The sequence below is a fragment of the Drosophila teissieri genome, chromosome 2R (assembly GCF_016746235.2).
Source record: "Drosophila teissieri strain GT53w chromosome 2R, Prin_Dtei_1.1, whole genome shotgun sequence".
Taxonomy (NCBI): Eukaryota; Metazoa; Arthropoda; class Insecta; order Diptera; family Drosophilidae; genus Drosophila; species Drosophila teissieri.
The window spans coordinates 6,177,982-6,202,027 of NC_053030.1; the positions used below are offsets into that span (position 1 = coordinate 6,177,982).

At 42.7% G+C, this 24,046-nt stretch overlaps 2 protein-coding genes across 4 annotated transcripts; both read right to left on the reverse strand.

The window, feature by feature from the left end:
* Positions 1-10: 10 nt before the first annotated feature.
* Positions 11-14,484, reverse strand: LOC122612785 (myeloperoxidase). Of its 2 annotated transcripts, XM_043786613.1 has the most exons (9): positions 13,796-14,484; positions 4,548-5,128; positions 3,748-4,483; positions 3,163-3,438; positions 2,886-3,103; positions 1,286-2,818; positions 813-1,221; positions 590-743; positions 11-528 (listed from the first exon to the last, which is right to left on the reverse strand). In XM_043786613.1, the coding sequence occupies exons 1-9, from the start codon at positions 13,831-13,833 to the stop codon at positions 289-291; spliced, it is 4,185 nt and encodes a 1,394-aa protein (XP_043642548.1). In that variant the 5' UTR covers positions 13,834-14,484; the 3' UTR covers positions 11-288. The 2 variants fall into 2 exon arrangements, with proteins under 2 accessions (XP_043642548.1, XP_043642549.1); XM_043786614.1 differs by lacking the exons at positions 3,748-4,483; positions 4,548-5,128; positions 13,796-14,484 and adding an exon at positions 3,520-3,582.
* A 4,035-nt stretch (positions 14,485-18,519) lies between these two features.
* LOC122613119 (UDP-glucosyltransferase 2) lies at positions 18,520-22,313 on the reverse strand. Of its 2 annotated transcripts, none has more exons than XM_043787141.1 (4): positions 22,184-22,313; positions 20,068-20,323; positions 19,564-20,010; positions 18,520-19,503 (listed from the first exon to the last, which is right to left on the reverse strand). In XM_043787141.1, exons 2-4 carry the CDS (start codon positions 20,321-20,323, stop codon positions 18,614-18,616), a joined length of 1,593 nt encoding a protein of 530 aa, XP_043643076.1. In that variant the 5' UTR covers positions 22,184-22,313; the 3' UTR covers positions 18,520-18,613. The 2 variants fall into 2 exon arrangements, with proteins under 2 accessions (XP_043643076.1, XP_043643077.1); XM_043787142.1 differs by lacking the exon at positions 22,184-22,313 and adding an exon at positions 22,147-22,165.
* Positions 22,314-24,046: the final 1,733 nt, after the last annotated feature.

Consider the following 24,046-nt stretch of genomic DNA (forward strand, 5'->3'; position numbering starts at 1 on the left):
AACGAGTGACTATTATTTTACTCACATAAGGCGTTTATTGTAATTTGTTAATAGTTATGCTGTAATTTTAATTAGGATATAGCTAGGACACTGCGAATTGCAAGTGTCTGATGATGGGGCCGAGCGTTTAGTTTAAGTCATGTTTGTTTGTTGCATTGAACAAGTCTTCAGGCAAGCAATCAACAAAGAAACATATGTACAAACGCAAGATTTATTTACAAAATGCGTTTCAATATTGGTAGCTTGTGCTTACTCCGCACCCAAAGTTGACGATTCAGTCGCTCCATCTTACAGGGAAGCAATGAAGGGCGTTAGGTCGGGGAACTTGAAGAGATTCTGGTTGCGGGATCGGGTCACACGTGGCTGAGCCTGACCCTGTCGCTGTTGGGCATTGAAGCCACTGGCCTGCTGACCGGTCAAATAGATGCCGCACTGCGAGTTGCACACCTCATCACGCAGAATGGCCTCCTTGGGCCACTGCCGAATCAACTGGCCGCAATCCGTGATGCGCAGAGAGGCGCACTGAGCCTGCAAGTGGGAAAACAACTTTTAGAAGGCTATTCCCTTAGAAGAATACTAGGTAACTTACTCCCTCGGCGGAGCAGACACAACTGGTGCAGGGTGATGGGAAGGCGGATTCACCAACACGGACATTGCGGTTGCCAATCTGACATCCCTGGACATTTTCGCGCCAGGCGTTCAGGTCGATCTGGGGCATCGAGGAGCAGGGCACACGTGGGTTCCTATAAAAATAGTTGTTCAAGGAAATTAGCTTGCTGAGTCATTTTCAAAAACCTCCGGGTTATACTTACAGGAAGTTGCTAGGCAAATCGAAGGCTGCACGCTTCATATCTCCGCTGATCTCCAGGTTCTCGCAAACGATCTTGGCCAGCGTCACCTTACGGATCTCAGCCAGCTGAGCCTCCGTGAACTTGACCTCTGGGTTCTGGTTCTCGTACCAGAAGCGATCGCACTTGCGCAGCTGCCTGAACTGGATGCCAATGATGCAGGCCAAGGTGGGTCCAACCAGACCGCCCTGCAGGGGACGTTCAGTCATGGCACCAGGGAACAGGTCAATGTCATCTACGCTGGCGTAGACCTTCTGGAATCGGTTGATGACCTCGGTGGGAATCTCGCGGCTCAAGTCGTTCCAGTTGGTGGCGCGTTTCAGATTGCAAAGGGCTCGGTAGTTGTTGTACGAGGGGATTCCATGATCACGAGCTGAGGAAATAACAATAATGGTAAAATCTTCTACATAAATGTGTGTATAGTAAGGGAAACAAACCTCTCTGAATATTCAGGGCGATCAGATCAATGCCAGAGAAAGGAATCTTGCGGTCCTCGAACAAATGGTTGGTCACCTCGCCGGTGATGAACTGATCCAGGGTCTCCATTGGAGTGGCCACCAGACCACGCAGGATTTCGTCAATGATTCCAGGCTGAAGCAGGGCATCCATGCGGAAGAAACCATCGCGGAGCAGTAGTGGGGGCTCCACAGGCTGGTGCTGGACACTCAGACGGGGAATATGGGGACGCAGCAGGGAGTGACCAATACGGAAGGCAGCAGCGGCAAACTCGTTGAAAACAATCGGAGAGCACGATGGGTTGTAGTCCTTGTAGTATCCCTGGGGCAGAAGCTTGAGACCATACAGATTGACGGCATTCCAGCTGAGAATGCGGGGCAGGAACTCGTTGAACACGATATGTTGCACCTGGGCACTGACAATTTTACGGGCATGATGGAAGAGCTGTTCTCCATTCCAGTGAGGATTCACTCCGCGCAGACCCTCAACAATGCGGTTGTGTTCACGCAGGAAGGCGGTGTGAATGGAAGTCAGACCTGGCTGCTCGGATGCACGATCATCGCCGCCAAGGAAGCACAGACCGTTGCGGGACTTGCACTCGGGGTGGGGTCCCAGCGGCAGGAGTTCCTTGCCCCTTACTTGGGTGCTGTTCATGCGTCCGGAGAATCCACGGAGCTTGTTTGACAGACAAGTGGTCTCTCCGTACACCATGGAGCCGTCCAGGAAGTGAGTGTTCTGGTTGATCTGATCGCGAGGTCCCAGCGATTGCTGTCCAGGCAGCGATCTCATCGAGGGGAAGCAGAAACGCTCGCCACTGGTCACATTCACTTCGGGATAGTAGAAATCGCCAGCGGGCACCGGGAAGGGATTACACTCGGGATGCACCGTCTGGCGGGAGTTGCAGGGTCGGCAACTGGGGATGGACTCGTGGAAACCCTTGTGGATCGGGGTCAAAGTCAAGTCGTGGTCGACAAACTGGGCGAACTGCATAACCATCAGGGAGTAGCGAGTGTGCAGGTTGGAAATATCAGGATGGATTGTGGTGGAAATGGTTCTGGGATTGGGCAATGCGGTGCCGGTCACACCAGTCACCCTGGGTGCCGAGATGCCGTCCTCATACTGAGCGGGCAGCAGGCGGGAGAAGGTGGTCAGTGACTTGCCCCAGTTGGGATTACGCAGATTGTTGCACCTTCCGGACAGAGTACGGAAGGGCGAGTTCGCATCGCACTGCTGACTGGGCTCCGGGCATGTATCCAGTGAGTTCTGCGCACCACCAAGTAGTCCACTAATGTCCACCGTTTGCAGGGTATCGGTCAGCTCGTTACGATTGAAAGCATTCTGGTTGGGGTTGAAGATCTGACGCTTGCGTCTGGTTATGTGGTTGAGGGTCTTCACAATCTCGTTGGAGGTCAGCTCGAAGATCAGGGAGGAGTTGGCCAGGTTCAGGGCAGCCAAGTTGGCCTTGCTGAAGGAGGCAGCCGTACCGTCGGGGGATCGGGCACTGATGCCACCCTCTGCGAAAAGATGGAATTTATGGTTAGTTTACATCTGAAGGACACGCAAAAGTCTTAAAGAACTCACTAGTGCGCCACACTTCGTACTCGAAGCGCTTGCGTTCCTCCAATTCTTGCTTGGCACGCTCCACAGCAGCCTCGATCAGTTCGGGACTCAGCTCGGCGATTGCTTCCTTGGTCGCTGGTTCCACCTCAACGTGGTCCACGTGCACCTCATCCTCAGGGTTTACTTGCCAGGGCTTCAGATCAAACTTGGGCAGCTGGTCGCAGTCCAAAATGGAATTCCTAAGAAGACAAGCACCTCTGGAATTTCTGACATTTAAGTGTAATCTTCAATTACTCACAGGTAGTTGTCCTCCAGAATGAAAGCCTTGGACTGGGCGGTGCTCACTTGATGGGAGCCACACAGCAAACCGGACAGAGTCGTCTGGCGAATGCTCTTCAGCTGGTCCAGAGTGAAGGACGAGGGCGGGATCTCGTTTTCGTACCAGAATCGATCGGTCTGCTTCAGCTGCTCAAACTGCAAGGTCAGCAAGCAGCTGATTGTGGGTCCAAAGAGAGCTCCAACCACGGGCTCCTCCAGAAGGGCACCCACCAACAAATCAATGTCCTTTGCGTTTCTGAAAGGGAACAAAATATTAAACTCATGAGTATATTAATAAATAACAAACATGGTTGGATATACTCTTTTGTTATGAAACCTTTCATATATAAGTACAAAACTCTTTTGGAGGTATACATATTTAAAATTTACATAAACCATTTCAATTTTGAAATAAAGTCATTGACATTTAAATATGTATTTTGAAAACTTCTGAGCGTGCATTTAGATCAGTTGACTGGAGTGTTGCAAAGACCGAAGCTAACCGGTATTTAAAAGGTCTACCATAAATTGAGGTTTCACCATTTAGCAAAGTCATAAAACTCACTGGTAAATGTCACGCAGATTGGTGATGTACTCCTCGGGAATGTTGGAAACCTGGGCTAAGGTATCGAAGCTCACATTGGCAGCACTCTGGTCGGCGAATCGACGCTCGCAGAGATCAAGGGCATGTACATAGGATGCCACTCCGTGGTCACGACCGCGATGAACGGCGAGAGCCAACTCGGACCAACCCTCGGCATTCGTTTGACTGGGAACCAGTGACTTCTGCAGGGCGGCAATGGACAGCAGCTCGTGGGCGGACATCTTCTTGGCCAGCATCTCTGGGGGATACATGCTCCAGAAAGCGGGCATGGCGGCGGTGGCGAACTCATTGTAGATTCCCCCCCTCACCGAGCTGGAGTAGTTGCTCGAGTGCTTCTCGGCAGTCAGTCTCAGACCCTCCTTGGCAGTGGTTTCCTGGCCCAGGACCAAAGGCAAGAACTCGTTGTAGGTGATGTGCTGAATGGTGGCCGTGATGATACGTCTGGCCTCCAGGAACACATCCTCCTCGGACCAATCGGGATTGATGTGCGACAGCCGCTCGCCGATGTTGTTGTGCTGCTGCAGCAGAGCACGATGCAGTGCTCCGGTGGCTCCAGCCACCTGGCAGTACTTGCAGGACTCCACCTTCACTCCGCCACTGATGTAGGTGCGCAACTGGTCGAATTCGTGGCGAGTGGAGCCATACAGTCCAGAGCCATCAATGTAGGCCGAGGCAATGTTCATCTGCTGGCGAGTGTCTGTAGGAGGGAACCATTTTTATTGTAAACACAATACCCATTTCTCAGAGCCCTTTGAACTTACGCTTCTGACACGCCTCCGAGTCGAATCCTGGTGCCGATCGCTTGTACTCCTTGCAGTCGGGTCCTGCCCGAACGAAGCACTGCTGCAGCTCGCTGGGATCCTTGACGGCGGAGTCGCGCTCGCAGCACTTTCCGGAGATGGGCAGCTGTCCTACCTCGACCAGGTCATTGGCCAACAGTTGGCCCCAGGCGGGCAGCATGGCAGTGATGTGGGCGTGGCGCAGCTCGCCTTCCACATGGCGCTGCAGTTGCTCGATCACCAGCTCGGCGTCGGGTAGAGCATGGGTGCCCTTAGAGGTCCTCGGCTGGCTCACACCATCGGCGTAATCAGCAGCCAGCAGACGCTGGAAGATGTCTCCCCGTGCTCCCCACTTCCGGTGGGACACGTTGTTGCACTCAGCGGTCGGCTGGCGGTACTTGCTCGGCGGGCAAACGTCATAGTCGCCGGCCACGCTGCCCTCCGCCTCCGCCGAGGATCCACAAGGGGTCAGGGACCGGGCACGTTCGGAGCTCAGGGCATTGATGGCGGCGTTCTCGAGGTCCTCGGGGATACGGAGTGTCAGACTGGGAGCACAAAGGCACCTGGAAAGAAATGGAAATCAATTAATTGGTTGCTACAATTATAGATTTATAAAATAATCATTACAAAATAAGTTTTGTGACTTCAACGTTCACAGCTAGAGTTTGTTGTCTTATCACAGGTGATTTTAGTAATTATTGGAGGCAATTGGGTATTTGTGATTAATAGCTAGATTTTACTTAGAAAGAAATAATATAAAATATAATCCCAGTTTTATTCGTTCATTTAATTCATTGTAACGCAATCAAACAATTCGAATGAGTTATGAATAAAATACAATTAAGCTTTCCACTAAGTAGACTTTGGGTGATTGCTGACTCATTAAAACAGCAATCAAATCACGGAATGTCTCTGATAAAATTATCCAGCGCTAACTCCGTGATAGCATTCCCTTTGGCTTTACTCAGAAGTTTAAAATCTTTTAATGGGCTTTTCCTCCTATTTTGTTATCACAAATAGGTTTAACCCAAAAGCTAATATCACGTGTTGTTAATATGCGCGGAATCGCCTTCGTCTCATTCATCCGTGGGCTCGCATCGCATTTTCCGGCTTTTAATTACAAGTTTTCTCACATCGCCATCGTTTGCTCACACTGTTCATCAAACGCGGCACAGACAACAAAAACTTAAACTGAAACTGAAACTATGCATATAAAAAGCAGTATAATAGAGGAGGCGTAGGGCTGCGATTTTCTGCCAAACCGGATATGAGAAACGTCTGTCGAACTAATCAATTTTGAATTATGAACAATGACGCTGTCTGCCCCCAAAAGGCTATGTTTGACTTATTGACTGACTGGATGACTGGCTGAATGACTGACTGAATGGCTTATTAAGCCGCACATTGTTGGCCTGTCATTATGCTATTCTATTGATTTCGGCCAGCCGTCTCGGCTCACGTGACGGAGTTTCTTTTGTGGTTGCATTGACATTAATTTCCGAACTGAAGTCTTTTGTCAACAGCAACAATATGCAATTTATGTGCTTGCCCCTGACGTCAAGATCCGAGATTATGCAACACTCTGCAACCTGGTGGATGTGGGCGTAGAAGATCCGCTTTTAGAATCCGCCTAATGAGCTGAATTCGGTGTTTCGGTGTTTGGGTAAACGTCCTCACCTTCCCCTACATAAATTTCTGCCAAACTCCGCTGATCCCAAATGATATTCAAGCAGAGTTACCTTTCCTGTTTCGCTTTAATTGGTTTTATTTTTGGTTTATTTTTGCTTATTTTATTGAGTTATACACACATATATTTTGTTTAGCACTCATTTAAAAGTTGAACGTAATTTGTGGTATTTCGTTCGGGTTGTTTAGACGAATGCCCAAGGCTATTGTATTATTAGTAACTTTTAAGTGACCGCTTGTGGTGTTTATCTAAAAAGATTCCAGTCGACTATAATGTTTCAAGATAGCTACGATTGGGTGTTTGAACTTGTGTTGAGTTCAAGAGCCACATAAATCTATTTTGCTTGTGAAAAAACGCAGGAAATGATTAGAGTAATGATGGAGCTCTCATGGTTAGGATAAATAAGATGTGCCATCTTCGACACATAATCATGGTTATTAAGAGGTAACCTAAACACGAATCTCTATCAATTGTTCGCCACGAACGAAAACGCATTGCAAAACAAAATTCATTATTGCGATTCTGGCATAAGAAAAGGAAATGCCAAGTGAAGTAACGATCACCGAAAATAACTCGTAATGCGATTACCCATTTGCCAGGTGCGTGGCTGCCCATTGAGGCCAGTCAAATCCATAACCATTGGCCAATATGCAGGCAACGGACGGCAGGCAATTGGCACACATAAGTTAATTTATTGCCGGGCACGAGTAATTCCCTTTAGTTGTGCCTTTGCAGAACTTGACTGCCGACACGTATCTCAATAACTTGGCCGAAACCGAAACCGAGCTGAAAGCGAAAGCAGAAGTGCTGGCAATTTACATTTGTTTGTTTATGGCTTTTATGCGGCATGGAGCGGGTCGTCTGGTATTTATGTCACCAACTGAAATGCAAAAATGTGTGTCATGCCTCGCCACTGATGGCACCCATAAACCAAACAAACAAAACAAAACAAAAAAGCGTTAAAAAAGCAAATAGAAATGCACATCACATGCCGCATATTCGTTATTTAACAACATTATGACATCAATAGTTAGCATTTCTTTTTTATTTTTATCGAGCGCCGTTTGCTGAAATCCAACAATTAAATACATCAAGTATTAAAAAGGAAAGTTCGTGTGGGGTTTATCAATCAGTCCATTGGCAAACGGCGGCGAAAATAGACTTTAAGTTGTCATAAGTATTTCGCTTGGACGGAGGAAATGTTTTCTAGATTTCTGATCTGTGTATAGGTTACTTGAACTTGTTTTTGGCAAAATGTATTTATTTGCTTGACATTTATTGGGTTTGTTCGGATGACCAGTTGGCAATCGGAAACGGCGTCCAGTATGGTAATCCCCAAAAAATTATAAGAATTCAAGTTGAGTCAAATTCCTCGTAAAAATCTCACTTGATTATCGGTCGTATCAACATCTTTCGGGGTAATTGGTTTTATATATTTATTGGGTCTCAATATTAAGATTCATAAACCCATTGTCAGCGCCAGCTCGTGGTATTTGCATTCTGTTTACAGCCGTTTTACAATCGGTAGTTAGTCATTCGCTCGATCGATCGGCAATTATAAAACACGTGAGTGAGAACTGTAAAAATACCAAATGGCACATCCAACAAGTCAAACCAGTTGCACAAAAGAGCTGACAAACGCGTGCCAGTCCTAAAATAGTTGACTTTAGCGAAGCAGCCAAACAGCTTGCATAAGCCCATCACAATTGCAAACAATATATCGTTGTTAATTTGACTTATTAAATTAATATTGCACAACGCGCTAGCTGCTCGGATATTATGCTATTTTGCGATTTGCATAAATTCCCGGTGATGCCGATAAGCGATGTATGTTTAATTTGCAAGTGCTGATAGTTCGGTAGCTCTGCGCAATTGAGAGTCACGAATTAATTGTCTGTGCAATTCATGAGCTAAGTGGCCTTAGATAAGGCACTACCCACATATGAATGAGTAATGTGCGTCAACATAAGCGGCACGGGAATACCTAGAAACGGAAAATCTCCGAACACCCGCCATCGCTTTGCGCAATCAGCGGGAAAACAAAAGACTTAGGCAACAAACTTGACTCGCTGCCAATTGCCAAATCATGCAGCACTGGTAACAGCAGCCGATACAAAAATTACTTGCGCCTGCCAAGAGGGCTTACACAAATGGGTTAGTGTGGCACTAGCCTGCAATAATAACAGAAAAACACAATTGCGGAAGCCATCAAATGTTTGGTATGCGCATTACTCATGCGACCGCCCGTTTGACGTCGTTTTCATTATCAACAGTCCGCACTGCGGCCGCCTGGCCAAATATGCAGACGGGCCGAGCAAACACATACGAATCGAGTGTATATATCTTCATCCGTATTTTGCACGCTTCTCGACGGCTGGCAACTCCCCTGGCATCGGCATCCATGTGTTTCTGTAATTACTCCAAAGGCACGTAGCGTCATCGTCATGTGACTTTGCACATGATTTCCTACCACCAACACAGGCAACAGGAAAATCAGCAACACCAGCGACGGCAGCAATACTACCACAAAGGCGTGGAAAAAACAAGAAAGCGAAAGTATTTTCCACAAAAGTCGCGTCCTGCATACTCTACTGGCAAAACTTAAATGATCAGCTAACTAAAGAACATGGCGAATTTTGAAAAATATAGAATGCAAACTGTTAAATACTTGATCATCATCATCATATTTTTTTTTAAGAAAGGAACTATATATAATTTAACACAACATCCAGGAAAGCAGGTTGATTTTCATCACAGCTGAAACTGATCCGCATACCCTTCTGCAGTCATGTGATGGTCATGTGATCAGCAAAATACACTCCCCAAACACTATTTGTTTCACTCTGGCTTAGTGGTTTCTTTGTGTTTATTGCACAGCCAGTTTCTTAGCTCTGAACATTGCACAATGGGTAGGAGTAGACCAGGCAGAAAACCAGACAACAGGCTATGAAAATACTCATGATTGAATACATTACGCCCTTACTCATTTTGTATGGCTCTTTCTTGGACGGATGAGGAAATATGCATGAAAAAACCCATAGAAGATCTGCACACAGAAATTTTCAAGTGCACTTCATTACCATAACGATGTTCATTGGCAACTGTGATGATCACCAACGACACACGAACGTCGAGTGCAGGCATGATGCAATTTTCATGTTTACTTCTTTTTTCAGTGACGTTCATCGATGTGGCTTCCAATATTGGTTACATTGCCAAGTCTGTACTTGGCGCAGATGTTGCTGGTTGCTGGCTGCTGGCTGCTGGTGAACGTAGCTTGAACGCCAGCCAAGAGGCGTGAAGATCATAATTCTATGCCGGTGTGTGTCCCCATGGGGCCGTTGCTTTTTATGGCAAGAAAGTGTAAACGTTGGCAAAGTCACGCGCCGCAGACAACCATATGGAGCTACGAATATTCGGATGGCGGGGCGTAACTTTCGTTTTCATTGCGAAAGTGCATACAACTTGATATTGGTAAATAATTCGAGGAGCAGCTTTTGGCCTCGTATCTCCATATCTTACAGGGTGTTGCCTGCATGCAAATCGACTGGAAGTTTTCATTTGATTTGCGATTTAATGTCAGTCGGTTACCGGTCAAACACCAAGGTCGCTGTTTGTTGGCCAACGGCCGCCCAATTGGGCAAAGAGAAAATATAATTGTCTAATTTTAGGCCTAAAACGCTGTAATCGGCGTTTATGTTGACAGTGCCTAGATGATCGTTTATAATTTCCAAAAATTTGCAAGTAATTTACCAACATTGACATCGCACCCATGTGTTTATAGTGAAAATGCTGTGAAATCTTTTCGGGCAATTTAAGGCGAAATGTGAGAAAGTTAAATGGGGGCTTGGTAATGGAAACCAAGATGAAAATCTGTAGAGGGAAAATGGGACATATTTGTTCATGAATTATATTGAGTAAGTATAATACTTCAGAAAACAAAACAAGATCCCAGCCCTTGGTTAGTTCCGTAAGCCCCGTGCTTTAAGGCAACAAACTCATCATAATCATCATATTTTACCCATCTTCATTCGACTTATGTAAGATGACAACCTGTTGCGGCGCCTTGAAGTGACGGAAGAGGCCAGGTGCTCTCAGCAGGCAAGTGTCAAAAGCAAAACCTCAAAAGGCTCTTTAAACTTCATTTGAAGAGCTGGCCACATTAACAAATATTTAGTTCCGTTGCTGGAGAGCAAAATTACTGAAAACCCGAAAAAATGATGCCCAGTCAAGCCTGTTGGCCACTTGATCCTGTTGAAGTTGATTACGTCGTCCAGTGGCAGCAACAAAAATTTCACTTTCTTGTGTTTGGCATTTTGCTTCGGATTTTGTTTATGGGCTCTTGATTTTTTTCACAGATGCTTGTTCCGTTATCTTTTTAAAAGAGCGAAGCTCGGACCAATCCGAAAAATTTCTTTTTAACCCAAATAAACCAGTCGCTAACCAGATGTCTGCAGGGATGTACATTTTATATTGTTTGCGGTTGTATGTGGCACATTTTTGTGTATTGAAGGAAGAGACCACCAGCTACATGTATTGAGAGACAATTGGCACCGCGTTCCTTTTAGATTTTTTTCGGATCCAGCTGCTGTGCATATTGGTCGTTATACTTTTATTTTATTCGGGTTAACCCGTTTTTTTTGAGTCATGTATGTAGAAATGAGCAAAGTGGTCAGACAGGCGCTGCCAGAGTTGGACACTCGCAGAAATATTCGTGCGCTTTGAATTATTCTTGGCGGAGCAGAAAACAAGTTGAGCAACGGATCTTGATTTATCGAATCACTTGGAATTGGCCAACGACAGAGTTATACGGGCTCTCTCAGGGTCAGCCACTAAGCGATCTCTAGTTTTGATCGCCTTTCACCAGGAAGCCTGAGGAAGAAAAGGAATTCTCGGCCACCGAGCCACAGCCACATGACAAAAAGGTTTATTCAACTTTTCACTGGATAAACTTTCGTTGTTGGATCTCCAGCCCAGACAAATGATGATAAATTAGTCAATAAATTAGACATGGGCATACATAAATAAAAAACGTGTCTTAGACGCAGCAAACAACGGATGAAATAAATATGATAAATGACTGCCTATCGAAAGACGGCCACAACTTGCAAATTAAATTACAAAAACACATAAAATAACGAATTCTCGACTAAGAGAATTCGGTTTCGGTTTCAGATACTGTTTCAGCCTTGAACTCGCCGTTCTGTTTTTCTCTCCTAATTGCTTATTTATCTTATAATTCATTTTAAAAGAGTTCTAGCCAGCACAACAAAAAGACAAGATCTTGACTAATTTTCTTCACAAAATGTGTTAACCGACAAGGCGGCGCTAGAGTTAATTTAAATTTAAGTTTCCCTTTTGGAAGAGTGCTAATGGATGTCTCTGAAATAGATTAATGACAACGACTACACTTAAGGTGGGGTTGAATGGCTATGAAGATGCGGAATTGTTGGATCCAACATAAATTAGATCATTAATACTTGGATGAATTCTAAACTATCATGTTCGGGTTTTAAAGAGATAAATATGTTAATGATTTAAGATTATGGTTAGGTGCCAGCTCTTTAATGTCATGCTCTGTGTTTTTAAAGTCTTTTTTTCTGATAAAAAATAAATAAATCTACAATAATAATGGTATGAAAATATATCTTTTTGCTTAGTTTAAGGCTTAACCTTCGAAATCTCCTATGCTTGACCACTCCCAGTTTTCCCCTTTCCTAGGCACGTGTCCCATCATTTCATCCTACAATTTGCACCCACATCCTCTTGGCCTTGCTACCGCTGAAGCTTTCAGTCAAATTGTAATTTCAAGTTCGCTGCCTGAGTCTTTCGTTTCGACCCACGCGAGTGCTCTAATTCGCCTAAATATTTCGCTCGCGACTATCGCAATTATGAATAACCATAATTTGTCGCTTTCGGTGAGCCGGTGACATCCCATTAGGGGGCGCCAAGCCTTGACGCCGCGCCGCAGTGGATGGAAAAATGTCAAAAAGTGTTAAAAAATGTTTGTATGCTGTAAAACACTCGAGAAAACTTTTAGCAAGAATTCTACGACATCTAAGTGACTTAAGTGTGTCAACTAGACAATGTCAGCATCTGGCAGCGCAGTCGGCAGTCGGCAATCGGCAGCACTTGTGCTTAATTTGCCTGAGCAATCAAGTTGCTCGGCTGCATTCTGAGCGTCGCCGCATGACTAAGCCAAAGAAGTCACATCTGGCCAAGGCCTCGAAAATAGAAAACCTGGTGAGCCTGGCCTGGTCGACCAATGTCGCCAGCCGGGGTGGGGATTATCCAATCCATTGCATAAGCGAACTGCTAATGCCGCGATCCAATTTGCATAACTTACACACACTGATTAACACAAAACGCCAAATTAATGCGGCAAGAGATAGGAGGAAACTTTCTACACTTAGCGGCCGCCTGTTAAACTCGCACAGAAAATAAATCTGTTAATTAAAACTAGGCTCTGCTGCTGAGCGTCTTCATCGATAAAGCCAGATTAATTGCAGGCCTATGAATCGGATACGCCTGCCAATTATGTAAAGTTTTATGCTTCAGTTTCTTTTTTTGGGATGCCTACGCTGGAAATTATGTCAATGCGGTTAACACAAAACCGAAAAGAGGTGGACTGAAAACGAAAATAAAGTCACGATTGTGTAACCGTTCCAAAAACCACCTGGCACGACACACAAACATAAAAAGCGAAAGAGTCTTTTGTTGCCACTTGCCACTGACAACTTTTTCTCTTCAATTTGTTTTGGCATCTTCCCAGTCAAGAGAGGGAAAAATGAAAGTGAAACTTTTCAAATTGATTTTTCACTGGTGAGCAAAGAAATCCAATTCGGATCGATATTACATGATCGCCCCGCTTTGATCGCGCCTCGATAAATAAATATTCATATGCAGACTTCAGATATAATCATCCGATTTCATCTTTTTGTCGTGATGTTAATTCTTGAAAATAGTTTTTCGTTTTTTGTAGAGTTAATAAATGCCTCAAGGACCATTAAAACGGGGAAGTCGAATCGCTTGGTGATAAGCCGAATAGCTCTGTCAATCTCTCACTTCCGTTGACGCTTCTTGTCGAACGCGAGTCGAATAGAAAATGCATGATTAATGATGCTCTTCAGCCGACCAAACAGTCAAATTATATGTATAGTCTTACAAACTATAATTTGCTTATTTGTGGCTCGTCGTAGTAGGCCGGTCATTTGGCCAAAGCTTCAATGGTCGGAGCTAGTGCATAAATAATGTGATTGATGCAGCTTAAATTCTACTTCAGAAATATGCCAAGAAACTTGTTCCTCAAGCCGGACGTTTAAGACAAAATTTCCATATTCTAGCAATCGAGGGAGTGTTAAATCACAAATTAATATACACAAATTGAGGACACTATAAAACAAGGATAATATAAGGATATATTTAAGGATTAGTCCTTCAAAAGATGCAGATGTATTTTCAAAGCAAATAATTACCGCACTATATTTTGGAAAAAATTACACCAACAAATGCTTGATGACTTAATTAAAAACTTTCAACTCACCATAAAATTAAACTAATCAGCAGTTTTGGCTTCGTCATGATGAAGCCAACGGCTGCTCCTGCGTCAACTTCCTTTTGTAGAGGAATTAAATTAAACGACTTACTAATTTATATATTTTAGTCTTATTAGCTCTTTGTTAAACAAAATAAATAGATTTAAATTATATTTGGCACGTTTTGCGAATTTGTTGTTTGATATATTTAATAAATATATTCGTAATATATATTCATATATGTTGCTAGCTATTCTCCTGGCTGTGTATCTTTTTATTTCTAGCGCTTATTTGGCGGGTTGGTCACCGGGCGCGGAATTTTTCACCAGCGGTGCGACGAAGTCTTGCCAAAGAGATTGTAACCGATGATGTATGCTATGATTTGAATCCTTTCGGTAATTAGCATAACGTTGGCAATGCAGAGCACAGCATTGACCCGAATATAAGAGCGAGGAGCCTATCTTGGCCACAAAATGCGTTGGTATATGTTTTCTAATATATATATTTTTTTTTGTTGAGTGACTTTAACCGTGCACACGACTCGATCCGTGCGAACGCGGCAGCAAACTGAATTCGAGATTGAAACTGAAACCGAAACAGAAACCGAATTCAAGACACACAAACGAAACCGAAAGCCGAGACCAAGATCCAAGATCTTTTCCAGACCCAGACCCAGACGATAAATCCGACTCTGACTCTGAACGCGACAGAGGCAAAAACGTATCTGAAAGCTGCCAGTCCCGGTGGCCGGGCTTAAAAGGCATTCACACAGACACCAAAACGGATCTGCTGTAAGCCAAGCTTCACCCCATAGCGAAACCGGTAACACCGACACGAAGCTTCTCTCTCGGATCGGGCTCTCTCTTGGCCCACACCTCTCCCTCTCTCTTGGCTTCTTTCTTGAGCTTGAGTTTGAGTTTGGGTTTGGGTTTTGAGGGGAGAAAGTAAAATGATGCGACTGGCGTACACTCAACTGCACAGCATGGGACAGGGCCAATACCACCAATATTGACCAAAAAGAGATGGGGGAAAATACATCTATATGTATAGGATCCATAAAAACCAGGCCAAAAACTCATGCTTTTGTTTCGTCTGCGGTCAGAGGCGCTTTTTTAACACCTTTTGTCTGCACTTTTGATTTCAACTCGCATCTTGTGAAAGGAGTCACGCGCATTGTAATTTGCACAAGAAGCAAAAACAAAGGTTCCCCAAAAAACAATCAAGAAGATATAAAAGCCGAGTGAGGTGGCAAATATTTATGGCTGGCAAAGAGTCGAGAGGAAACAAGTTTCTTCTTATTGTGGGACGAGTCTCGAGTCTGGGATCTCCTGCTGTGATGTAAGCACCCAAGCACCCAAGACCCCATTACCCCAGACCATAGACCATAGACATTCCCAGACCCAGTCTCGATCTGGGGGTTCCAATTCCCATTCCCATTCCCGTTCCAGTCTAAGACTCAGTTTCAGAGCCAGCTGCAAAGGTCTCTCTGGCATTGGGCAATCTGGAGATCATTTAGAAATCGAATGCAAGCCATCAGTGATAGGGCATCCCCGCGATGCCCAGACACAAAAGCTGACTTGGCGAAGTTGATTGTTTGGCCAAACATTTCGATTAGTAGCCGGGTGCTAAAATGCCAGTCAAACACCGCCGACAGGTGGCGCATGTCCGACAGCCATAAATTGGACAGCTAAATGTCATCAAAAAGGAGGCTTCACCCAAAAATAAAGACTATGCAGGGGTGACACCTGAATTGCTAATTGAAATCAGCCAGAAGCATTTAGAACTTTCGATTCAGAAAAATTCAATACAAAGAAATTAGCATTGATGCAACCGGCTCACGTGAAATATTTAAAGTAGGAGCTGTTCCGACTCTCTGCCCAATATTTTGAAATGCGTCATAGCCTGGTCTAATTTGAATAATTCTGTTTAAACTTATTATTAGCTCTGTTTCAGCGGTCATATTATACTCGTATGTTGTTATACTAGTCGGGAATTCCCCAGCATTGTGCTAAAGTAAAGAAGACAAAACCAAGGCTACAATAAACATTAACTTATTAAAGCCAAAAAATAGAAGTACGCTGCACTCTTAAGACTTAATAAATTCCCACTCATCCCGATGTTAACCTACTATAAACATGTGTAAAATACCTTTCCAAAATCGTAAACAACTTAAAAACAACGTCGACATGTTCCCTTGTAGAAAGTGCATTCTGACATGAGGCCCACCTTTTCGTGTTCGTTTCGGAATAATTTCATCATTAAAGACATGAGGAAAACAGTGTTGAGTTGATTTTGCTCAGGCCCCCAGGCTCGCAGGCATGCAGGTCAATGTATTTATCGCGAGCTGGAAGATGCGCATTTTGATTTGCATAATCTCACATTAGCTGGCATTATGTTTTCCTCATTTCGATGATGATGATGATGGACAACCTTAACTTTCCAATCAATCTGCGCACGGGAGCCGAAATGCACGGCGACAAATGACACGACATTTTACTTTTTAAGATCTGAAGCCAGTGTCGTTGTTATTTGGATGTTGCTGCTGGTTTGCCACTTTGATGTCGCTTCATGGCTAATGGACGCCCCTCACATGACCTTGCGATGGGGCCCTAATTTGTCACCTGTTGACCAAAACAAAAACTCAGCTTAAATTACATTTAAACGACCATTTCAGTTGACGCTCGCTTAATTACAATGGATGTGTCGACAAACTTGAACACATAGAAAAGCCTCGTCTCTAAGAAAATATTTCTCGAAGATATTTCACGAAATACAGAAAAATGGCAACACAAGTCAGCGTCACGTGCTTAATGCTAATCTCGATTTGGATTTTTGAGCGTTTTCAACCTCGTGATGGCCCTCTGCAGCTTGGCCCCAGCATTTAGTAGTAGTAACAGGAACCGAGCCCCAAAGCTCTGACTAAACAAAACATCGAAATCCGAAGTGGTTGGTGTGGTTTTTTTGGTGGTTTTTGGTAAGACTTAGACTCATGTGATCTGTACGGCTCGAACGTTGAGAGGCAACTTTTGTTTTGGTTAACAATAATTAAAAAATGCAATAGCGGGGCATACACATTATATTACTGTCAGCTATGGACAAACACTTGCTAATTGTCAACACGGATGTGGGGCTTATACAGTAGTCTTGGCCCTCCAAAATCCTTATTTCATGTGACCGATAAAAATGAAGGGGAATTTCTAAGCCGGTTCTAATCGTTAGTGTGCGGCGCCAAAGTTACGAACTTGAACCGGGTATTTTCGTCGGTTTTTATAGGTTTCGGTATCAGAAGAGCCTCTCATGTCATACAGCGGCCATTGGCCAATCTTCAGCCTCGAGAATATCGTGTGCCAGGCACTAAATCTATTTTTTTACTTCTCTTCAAATGGCGTCAAGATCTGCCAAGTTTCGAGGTCCGGTTTAACGCATTACGTAAAAGCGACGCACACAGAAAAATAAATAAATATCGATTTAATGATATTGAAAACAATTCATATACAAAGTGAGACAAAAACGAGTATGAATTCCGTTAGTCAAAAATAATAAAAAGCTGCCTCCATAAAGTCGCTCAAGTGTTGAACGTTATGTCAAACTAATTTCAATGGCTGAGAGTTGAGGCGAAAGATGCCGATGGTAATTTATGCATCATTCAAGTTAAAATGTACAATTCATTATCGGCAAACAAAATGTATTTATTTTACATAGATTGCTAGGACCTAGTTCAACAAGTTGAATGTAATGATGTAGTAATGTAACTACAGCGTAATAAATACCTCAAATAGTCTTGAAAGTACCAAGTGTACAATATTAAACAGATAATACTTTAAACTAGTAACAACTAGTGGTTTACCATCCAAAAACATTAGAATGTAAAACAGTGCAGACTAATTTTCCAAACTCTTTTATTGCCATTCTTTGTTCTCCACTCCACTATTAACATGCATAATTTTTTTCATTTTGTTTTTAAAATCCACAAAACGTGCTTTGTGTAGGTGTGGAATCCAACATTGGATTGTTCAATGGCCCGAAAACAAGCAAACACTTTCAGTTTCAAGAAATTTATTGGCATTTTATGCGTTTTCGTAATGTTTTAACTATTTTTCGACTTGAGTATTAAATAATGATATAAATATTAAATTGGTTTTAATAGTTCTTTGAGTAACTGAGTAACTTTGAGTACGATAGTCATTAAGTCATTATAAATTTAAGCCTAAAAATCAACACAAATACATCAAACAGATCGGTTTCAATTAATTCACATAATCCACGTTGCCAAATGGATATTAACTAATTCATATTACCCTTACTCTTAAACAACACTTTTAACAAAAACAAGATAATGTTTCATATTCGGAGTTACACATTTGAATTATAAGTTTCTAAAATAATAAGAATAATACCCTTTTTAGAAATCTGCTGGCCTAGTTGCTTACCCATTTGTTTACGAAACCCAATTCTACATTACATACCGTAATTTGACATCTTACAATACATTTCTTATACATTTTGCCCCAATAAGAATGTTAATAATGTTTATTCCCCGTATCATAAGGCCCCATTCAAGTAGGCAACAGTTGAAAATGTGACTATAAAAGACGGAAAACATTTGCATACTTTTAAGCCACTCATTTAAACAATATTTGTATTTATTTATTTATTTTATTAAATTCTACACTTTTGGAATTCTTTTAATATTTTACGTTTGTATTACTATCGATTGAAAACATTATACATATTAGCAACAATCAGCCCGTGTAATTGAGAACAATGTGATCTAAAAATATATCACAATAAATAATCTCTGCGACTAGTAGAGAGACAGCCCTCTCCTACAAGCGCTTCTTGCTCTCGTTCAGCTTGTCAGCGGATTCCCCTTGGAGCCACCACTTGTGGACCCTCCTGATCATCCGCCATGGCAGCCAGATGGCGAGGAATGCGCCCAGCAACAGGCAACCCAAGACGTCGAGGAGCAGATACTGGTGCAGGGGGATGAAGGCTCCCTGGGACTTCAGATGCCGCGCCCCACGATGCCGGATTATGTACTCGATCCAGAAGGTGGCCTCGTCCAGCGGATGTATGGGATTATCGCGGAATCTCTGCGAGACCTCCAGAGCACTGCGTTTGTACTGGGGATCGTTGATCAGGGTCTCGATATTCCGCACCAAGTCATCAGTGGTGAGTTTGGAGAACACCAGGGATCGGGCATAGCCCTCCCTAACCGATTTGATAGTGTTCCGGTGCTGATCCCCGTACAGGGGCACACACAGCATCGGAACACCCCAGTAAATACCCTCCTGGGTTCCAAAAATACCGCCGTGCGTGATGAAGAGCTTGACATTCGGATGGGCCAAAATGTCGTTCTGGGGCATCCATTTCTTGATCATCACATTCGAGGGCAGATCGCCTATGGAATCGTTCTCGAACTTCCAAATCACTTGCTGCTTCAGCTGGCCGAAGGCCTTGAGAATCAGCGCCGTTTTTTCCTGTGGCAAATCAGTGCTCTTCACGTAGGAGCCCATGCTAAAGTAGATCACACCGTAGGTGGCATTATCCAGGAAATTCTGGAGGTCAGTGGGCAACTTTTTGGGCTTCTGAATGTGCGCTCCTCCCACGTCTATGAGTCCTGGCATACTGGGCCTCGGAAGATCGACACTCCGGTGGGCATTAATCAGGACAAGGGAAATATTTCGTTCTAGGTCAAGAACATTTGGAAGGGGGCCTGTAAAATAACAAAAGGAATAAATACATATGCTGCGAAAGGTATATCACACTAACTCACCTTCTATCGATCCGCGAAAGTACTTCTCTGCCAATTTTTGCATTTTGGGCAGGTAAACCCATCGTCTCATAACCGCATCGTACAGAGATAAGTAGGCATTGTAAGATCGCTGGCCGAAGGTCATGCGATCCGTATGGGACAGCAGTAGATGGGGAATCAAGGACCAAGGCGTTAGGATGCCCATTGCGTGATCTATGTTATCAGCATAGCCCATGGTGCCAATCGTGACCACCGGGCAATTGAACCGCTTGCCGAACATCAGAAAGGCCTCATGGAAAAACTGCTCCAGGATGACCACGTCAAAGTGATCATCCTTGCTCTCAATCAGTTTCTTCACCTTGGGATCCTTGAAGGCGTGCTCCGTGGTCATAAGTCCAATGGTCCACCAAAGCTCCAGGTTATTGAAATCGCTCACGAATTGCATCGAGAAGATGTTCTCCTTTGGAACTACAAGAATATAAGCCATGTATTTATATATAGATGCCATTTTCCTATATTACTCACAGTGTTTGGGTATATCAAAGGAAGGACTGATGATAATCTCTGTCAGATTTTCGTGGGAGTGCTTTGTGGGATGGTTATTCACACTGGTCACATGATGTCCTTGTCGCAGAAGATCGTTCTGGAAGTGCTCCAGCCAGAGCCAATGACTTGGGGCTGGAAATGGACCCATGAAGAGTATACGGGAGGCAGATCCAAATTCCGGCCGTCCGACCAGGAAGATCAATATCCAACATTTCCACTGCAGCTGCGTCTCCATCTGATTTGAAATCAACATTGGTAATTAACAACCTCAATTAAATTGTCCGCCGAGTAGGGTAAAACGTCGCGTTATTAGCGTCAAATTACCATTAGCTACAGTTTATGTTCGGTGTTTGATTTCGTTATTAGCATAAAGCACTTTGCTTTGCACATTCTGATTGCAAATGATAGTGTTATTGATGGGATTTCTGGATTGATGGATCGCAAGATCAGGTGGAAAATGAATACATATGTTGCACATGGAAAGGAAATTGCTACATTGGCATAATTAAATACGCCCACACTTTTAAAAACTACTCACATACGTTCATGTTCTTTGTTAACTTGGCATATATAAATTATTAATTCTAAAACGCAACTAATATGGAATTCATATCTGATCAGCTCTTTTTCGCAATTGATCAAGCTTTTTAGCGACTTATAGAATCAGTTCGCTAAATGAACACACCTCTGGCTTTCTGCCAGAGAATTGAATCTGATTGAAATGCAGCTCGGTAATTTCATCATTTTGAAATTAGCAATTAATATTGAAGTGGACCAGAAAGCTTGTTACCCGCCATATAAGGCGGGTAAGCTCCCATTAATACCATCATTCAGGTCTTAGTTTCCAGACATCGTAAAATTCTGCACATCATGCAAGTCTTATTATGTTTTGTCTTTCCTAATCTTATTTTCCTTGTCGCCATCAGAAAGTCGGTCAACATACGCGAGCAATAAAAAGATTTTACTTGTTTAGGAGGCTTTAAAATAAAATTGGGTTTAATTGCATTTAAACTAACGTTTCGCAATTTAATCACACTTAGTTTGAGTGTAACCATTTTATATATTTTTGGGTATTTTGTTATATTACAAATTTATTTCAACAGCTTAGCGTATTTGGGTTGACACACTGTAACAGAAAGCTAACTGGAATTCCAGTAAACATGCCACAAGTTGTCGTCATTGAGGCGTGCTGATAAATAGCATGTGGAAATAATTTTGTCATCGCAGCCGCATTTCGCATTGCATTTTACTGTTATACTTAGTTGCGAAATTCTATTTCCTTATATTAGCTACAGCTGAGAGCATTCTGTTGTTGTATTCCAACTGAAATGCCAGCTGTGTAACTAAGTTTTTCGAGGCTTTGGTCAAGGTTGCACGTTATGGCATAATTGTTTATAATTCGTTTATTACGTGCGAACACTAATTGTTTATAGTTGGGAACTCAAATTATTTAATTTTTATTATTTTGAGTGCTGGGATGGTGGATGGGTCTTGTAACACTTTAAAAGATTTGATGATTGAAAAAGTAAAAAAATTGAAAGCAAAGGTTTTTGAAAGTAAAAGCTTAATTGAGTGCGAGATGAATGTGAAAGTTTTTGTGATTATGAAATTGCTATTTTTCTCTTTGTTGTTTTTATTCAAAAATCAACAGAAAATACTGTATAATGATTAATTTGACCCTTTTACATTACCGGAATTAAAGAATGCAATAAAAACGGGTTACGAGTTTTTTAATGACCTAATTATTACAATTATAACAATTTAATCTAACCGATCAATCTCATATATTCTCCTCTAGATCGAACCAACTAAAGTCCAGCTTTTGGTGCTGGACTTAATATGTAATATCCTTGAGTGTTTGGAATTTCTGTAAATCAAATGTTTTCCGGAAAATTGTTGGGTTTAATTTAAGCAAATTAACAAAATATTATTCAAAATTACTCGAAAATTCAATTTGATATATTGAATATTTTATTGTAAGATTTGTTTCAAACACAAGAATTGTATATTTATTTACTTTTGTGAGCTTTTCAAATGCCTGAACATTTTTAGACATACTTCAAGTATTATTTATATTCCTTGTTTATTTATTAACCTTAAGTTTGCCTTTGTTGCGCAGCAATAGCTCCGAAAAATATTTGCACTTGGAATTTAACAAAATTAGCACGTTTCGAATTCAAATTGAAGTTTACCGCGAAACGCGACCGCTGGGCACCAAAGTGCGGTTATCACTAAACTCGACGGCACAAAGCCCCGAACACCTCAACTTAATCAGCATTAGCCTCAGTCGAAGTCGAAGTCTCAGCCGACGCCAGCAGATACAAAACGCATATACACACGAAAGCTTAGATGTATCTGTGAGATTCGAGTGCTAGTGCCGCCCTGGCACAGAGATATAAAAATACAAAGGCAAATCAACCGGCGACGCTCATTGTTTGCCCTAATCTTATTTGATTTTGATTGCCTCGTATGTGTGCTAGGATAATTACTGTATTGAGACAGTTGATTGCAAGTGTTGCCAAAATAATTATTACCTGTCAATTTCACCCCTTACACATACAGATGACCACTCACGTGTCGATCGACAGACCTGCAATTGCAAACATATCATTTGTACTGCGAAATAGAATTGGCCAATGAACTTTCGACAACAGGGTTCAAAAATTCACCGAGTGCGAGTTTTGACAACAAACAAACAACGAACAAGTCAAGCAAGAATTTGGTCTTATCGACCAAACAAAGAAACCAATTCTAAAACCTTAATAATTTAATAAATTATGCGACAGCTTCTGAGGTACATACCCTTTAATAGTCAAAACTAATCATGTAATTGGTAATACGAAAGTGATTGGTAACCTGCATGAAAAATAGTGTTGGTGAACAACAATCCGAATATTAAGAAAAGCGTTTTAAACCATGAAACATAAAAAGTCTTAACCAAGAATATAACTAAAGAATGTGATATTAAAATAAAAACCGCTTCAGGATCTTTGAATAAATCACGATTCGGTATGTGAGAAAACCACTTGGTTTGCCAGGGGATTTCCGAGCCAATTACTAACCGCATTTCCTTGTTCGTCGGAATTGAACAATGCCCATCGATTGAGTTTGTTGAAAACGTGTTTTATTTGCAAGCGGAAAGGAAAGCCGACATTTTTGGTGGGATCAGTACTTTAGGTATAACACCAATAAAATGTAATGTTAATTGTGCATTCACCTTGGGAGCGGTCAAGTTCACTCCACGATAACGCATATCATTTAATGATAATTAATGTTTGTTGACTTCTTATGGCAAGCAAACAAATGGAGAGCAGCAATGACAAGATAACGCAAATGTCATAAAGCCCACTGAGAACATGCAACAAATTAAAAAAAGCCAAGAAATTAATATAAAGCAAACTGAAGGAACTCGGAGTCATCTAAAAAAGGGCACACAACACAAGATGCCGAAACATTTCATTGAAAATTGGCACGCTCCATTGAAGCGAGTCACAAAAAACTGAAAACGCTCTCCAAAAGGGGCGAAAGGGGCGCAGGGCGTGGCTGGGCATGGGCGGGGGCGTGGGCGTGCACCCAAACCGGCAACGATGATGGACGACCATGCTCCAGGCGCAGTTTTGATGGCAACTCAAGACATGGCCAAGAACGGCACTTTTGATGCAAACGATCGCCGGAGAGGCCACAAAACCGAAAAGAAAATGTTCATTCATAAGATCGCAGTGGACATGCCACAATGAAAATGAATGGCCTGTAACAAAAAAGTTGGCGTAAAAAAGCGAGGAGAAATGGTGGTGGAACAAACAGCTCATTAAATCAGAGGTAAATTAAGTAAATCGTTGAATATATTTAATTCAGCAGTAAAGTGGTTAATCAAAGTAAGATTTAAGGGCTAATAGTCGTTTAAAGAGATACAATTAAATGTCTTTACATTACGAACACTGAGCAAGTTATTAGAAAA

Coding starts and splice junctions, on each gene's coding strand:
- LOC122612785 (XM_043786613.1), bottom strand. CDS start 13,833: ATGACGAAGCCAAAACTGCTGATTAGTTTAATTTTATG. Junction 4,484..4,547: donor CTCGGAGGCGTGTCAGAAGC/GTAAGTTCAAAG, acceptor TCCCTCCTACAG/ACACTCGCCAGCAGATGAAC. Junction 744..812: donor GATTTGCCTAGCAACTTCCT/GTAAGTATAACC, acceptor CTATTTTTATAG/GAACCCACGTGTGCCCTGCT.
- LOC122613119 (XM_043787141.1), bottom strand. CDS start 20,323: ATGGAGACGCAGCTGCAGTGGAAATGTTGGATATTGATCTTCCTGGTC. Junction 20,011..20,067: donor CTTTGATATACCCAAACACT/GTGAGTAATATA, acceptor ATATTCTTGTAG/TTCCAAAGGAGAACATCTTC. Junction 19,504..19,563: donor CTTTCGCGGATCGATAGAAG/GTGAGTTAGTGT, acceptor GTTATTTTACAG/GCCCCCTTCCAAATGTTCTT.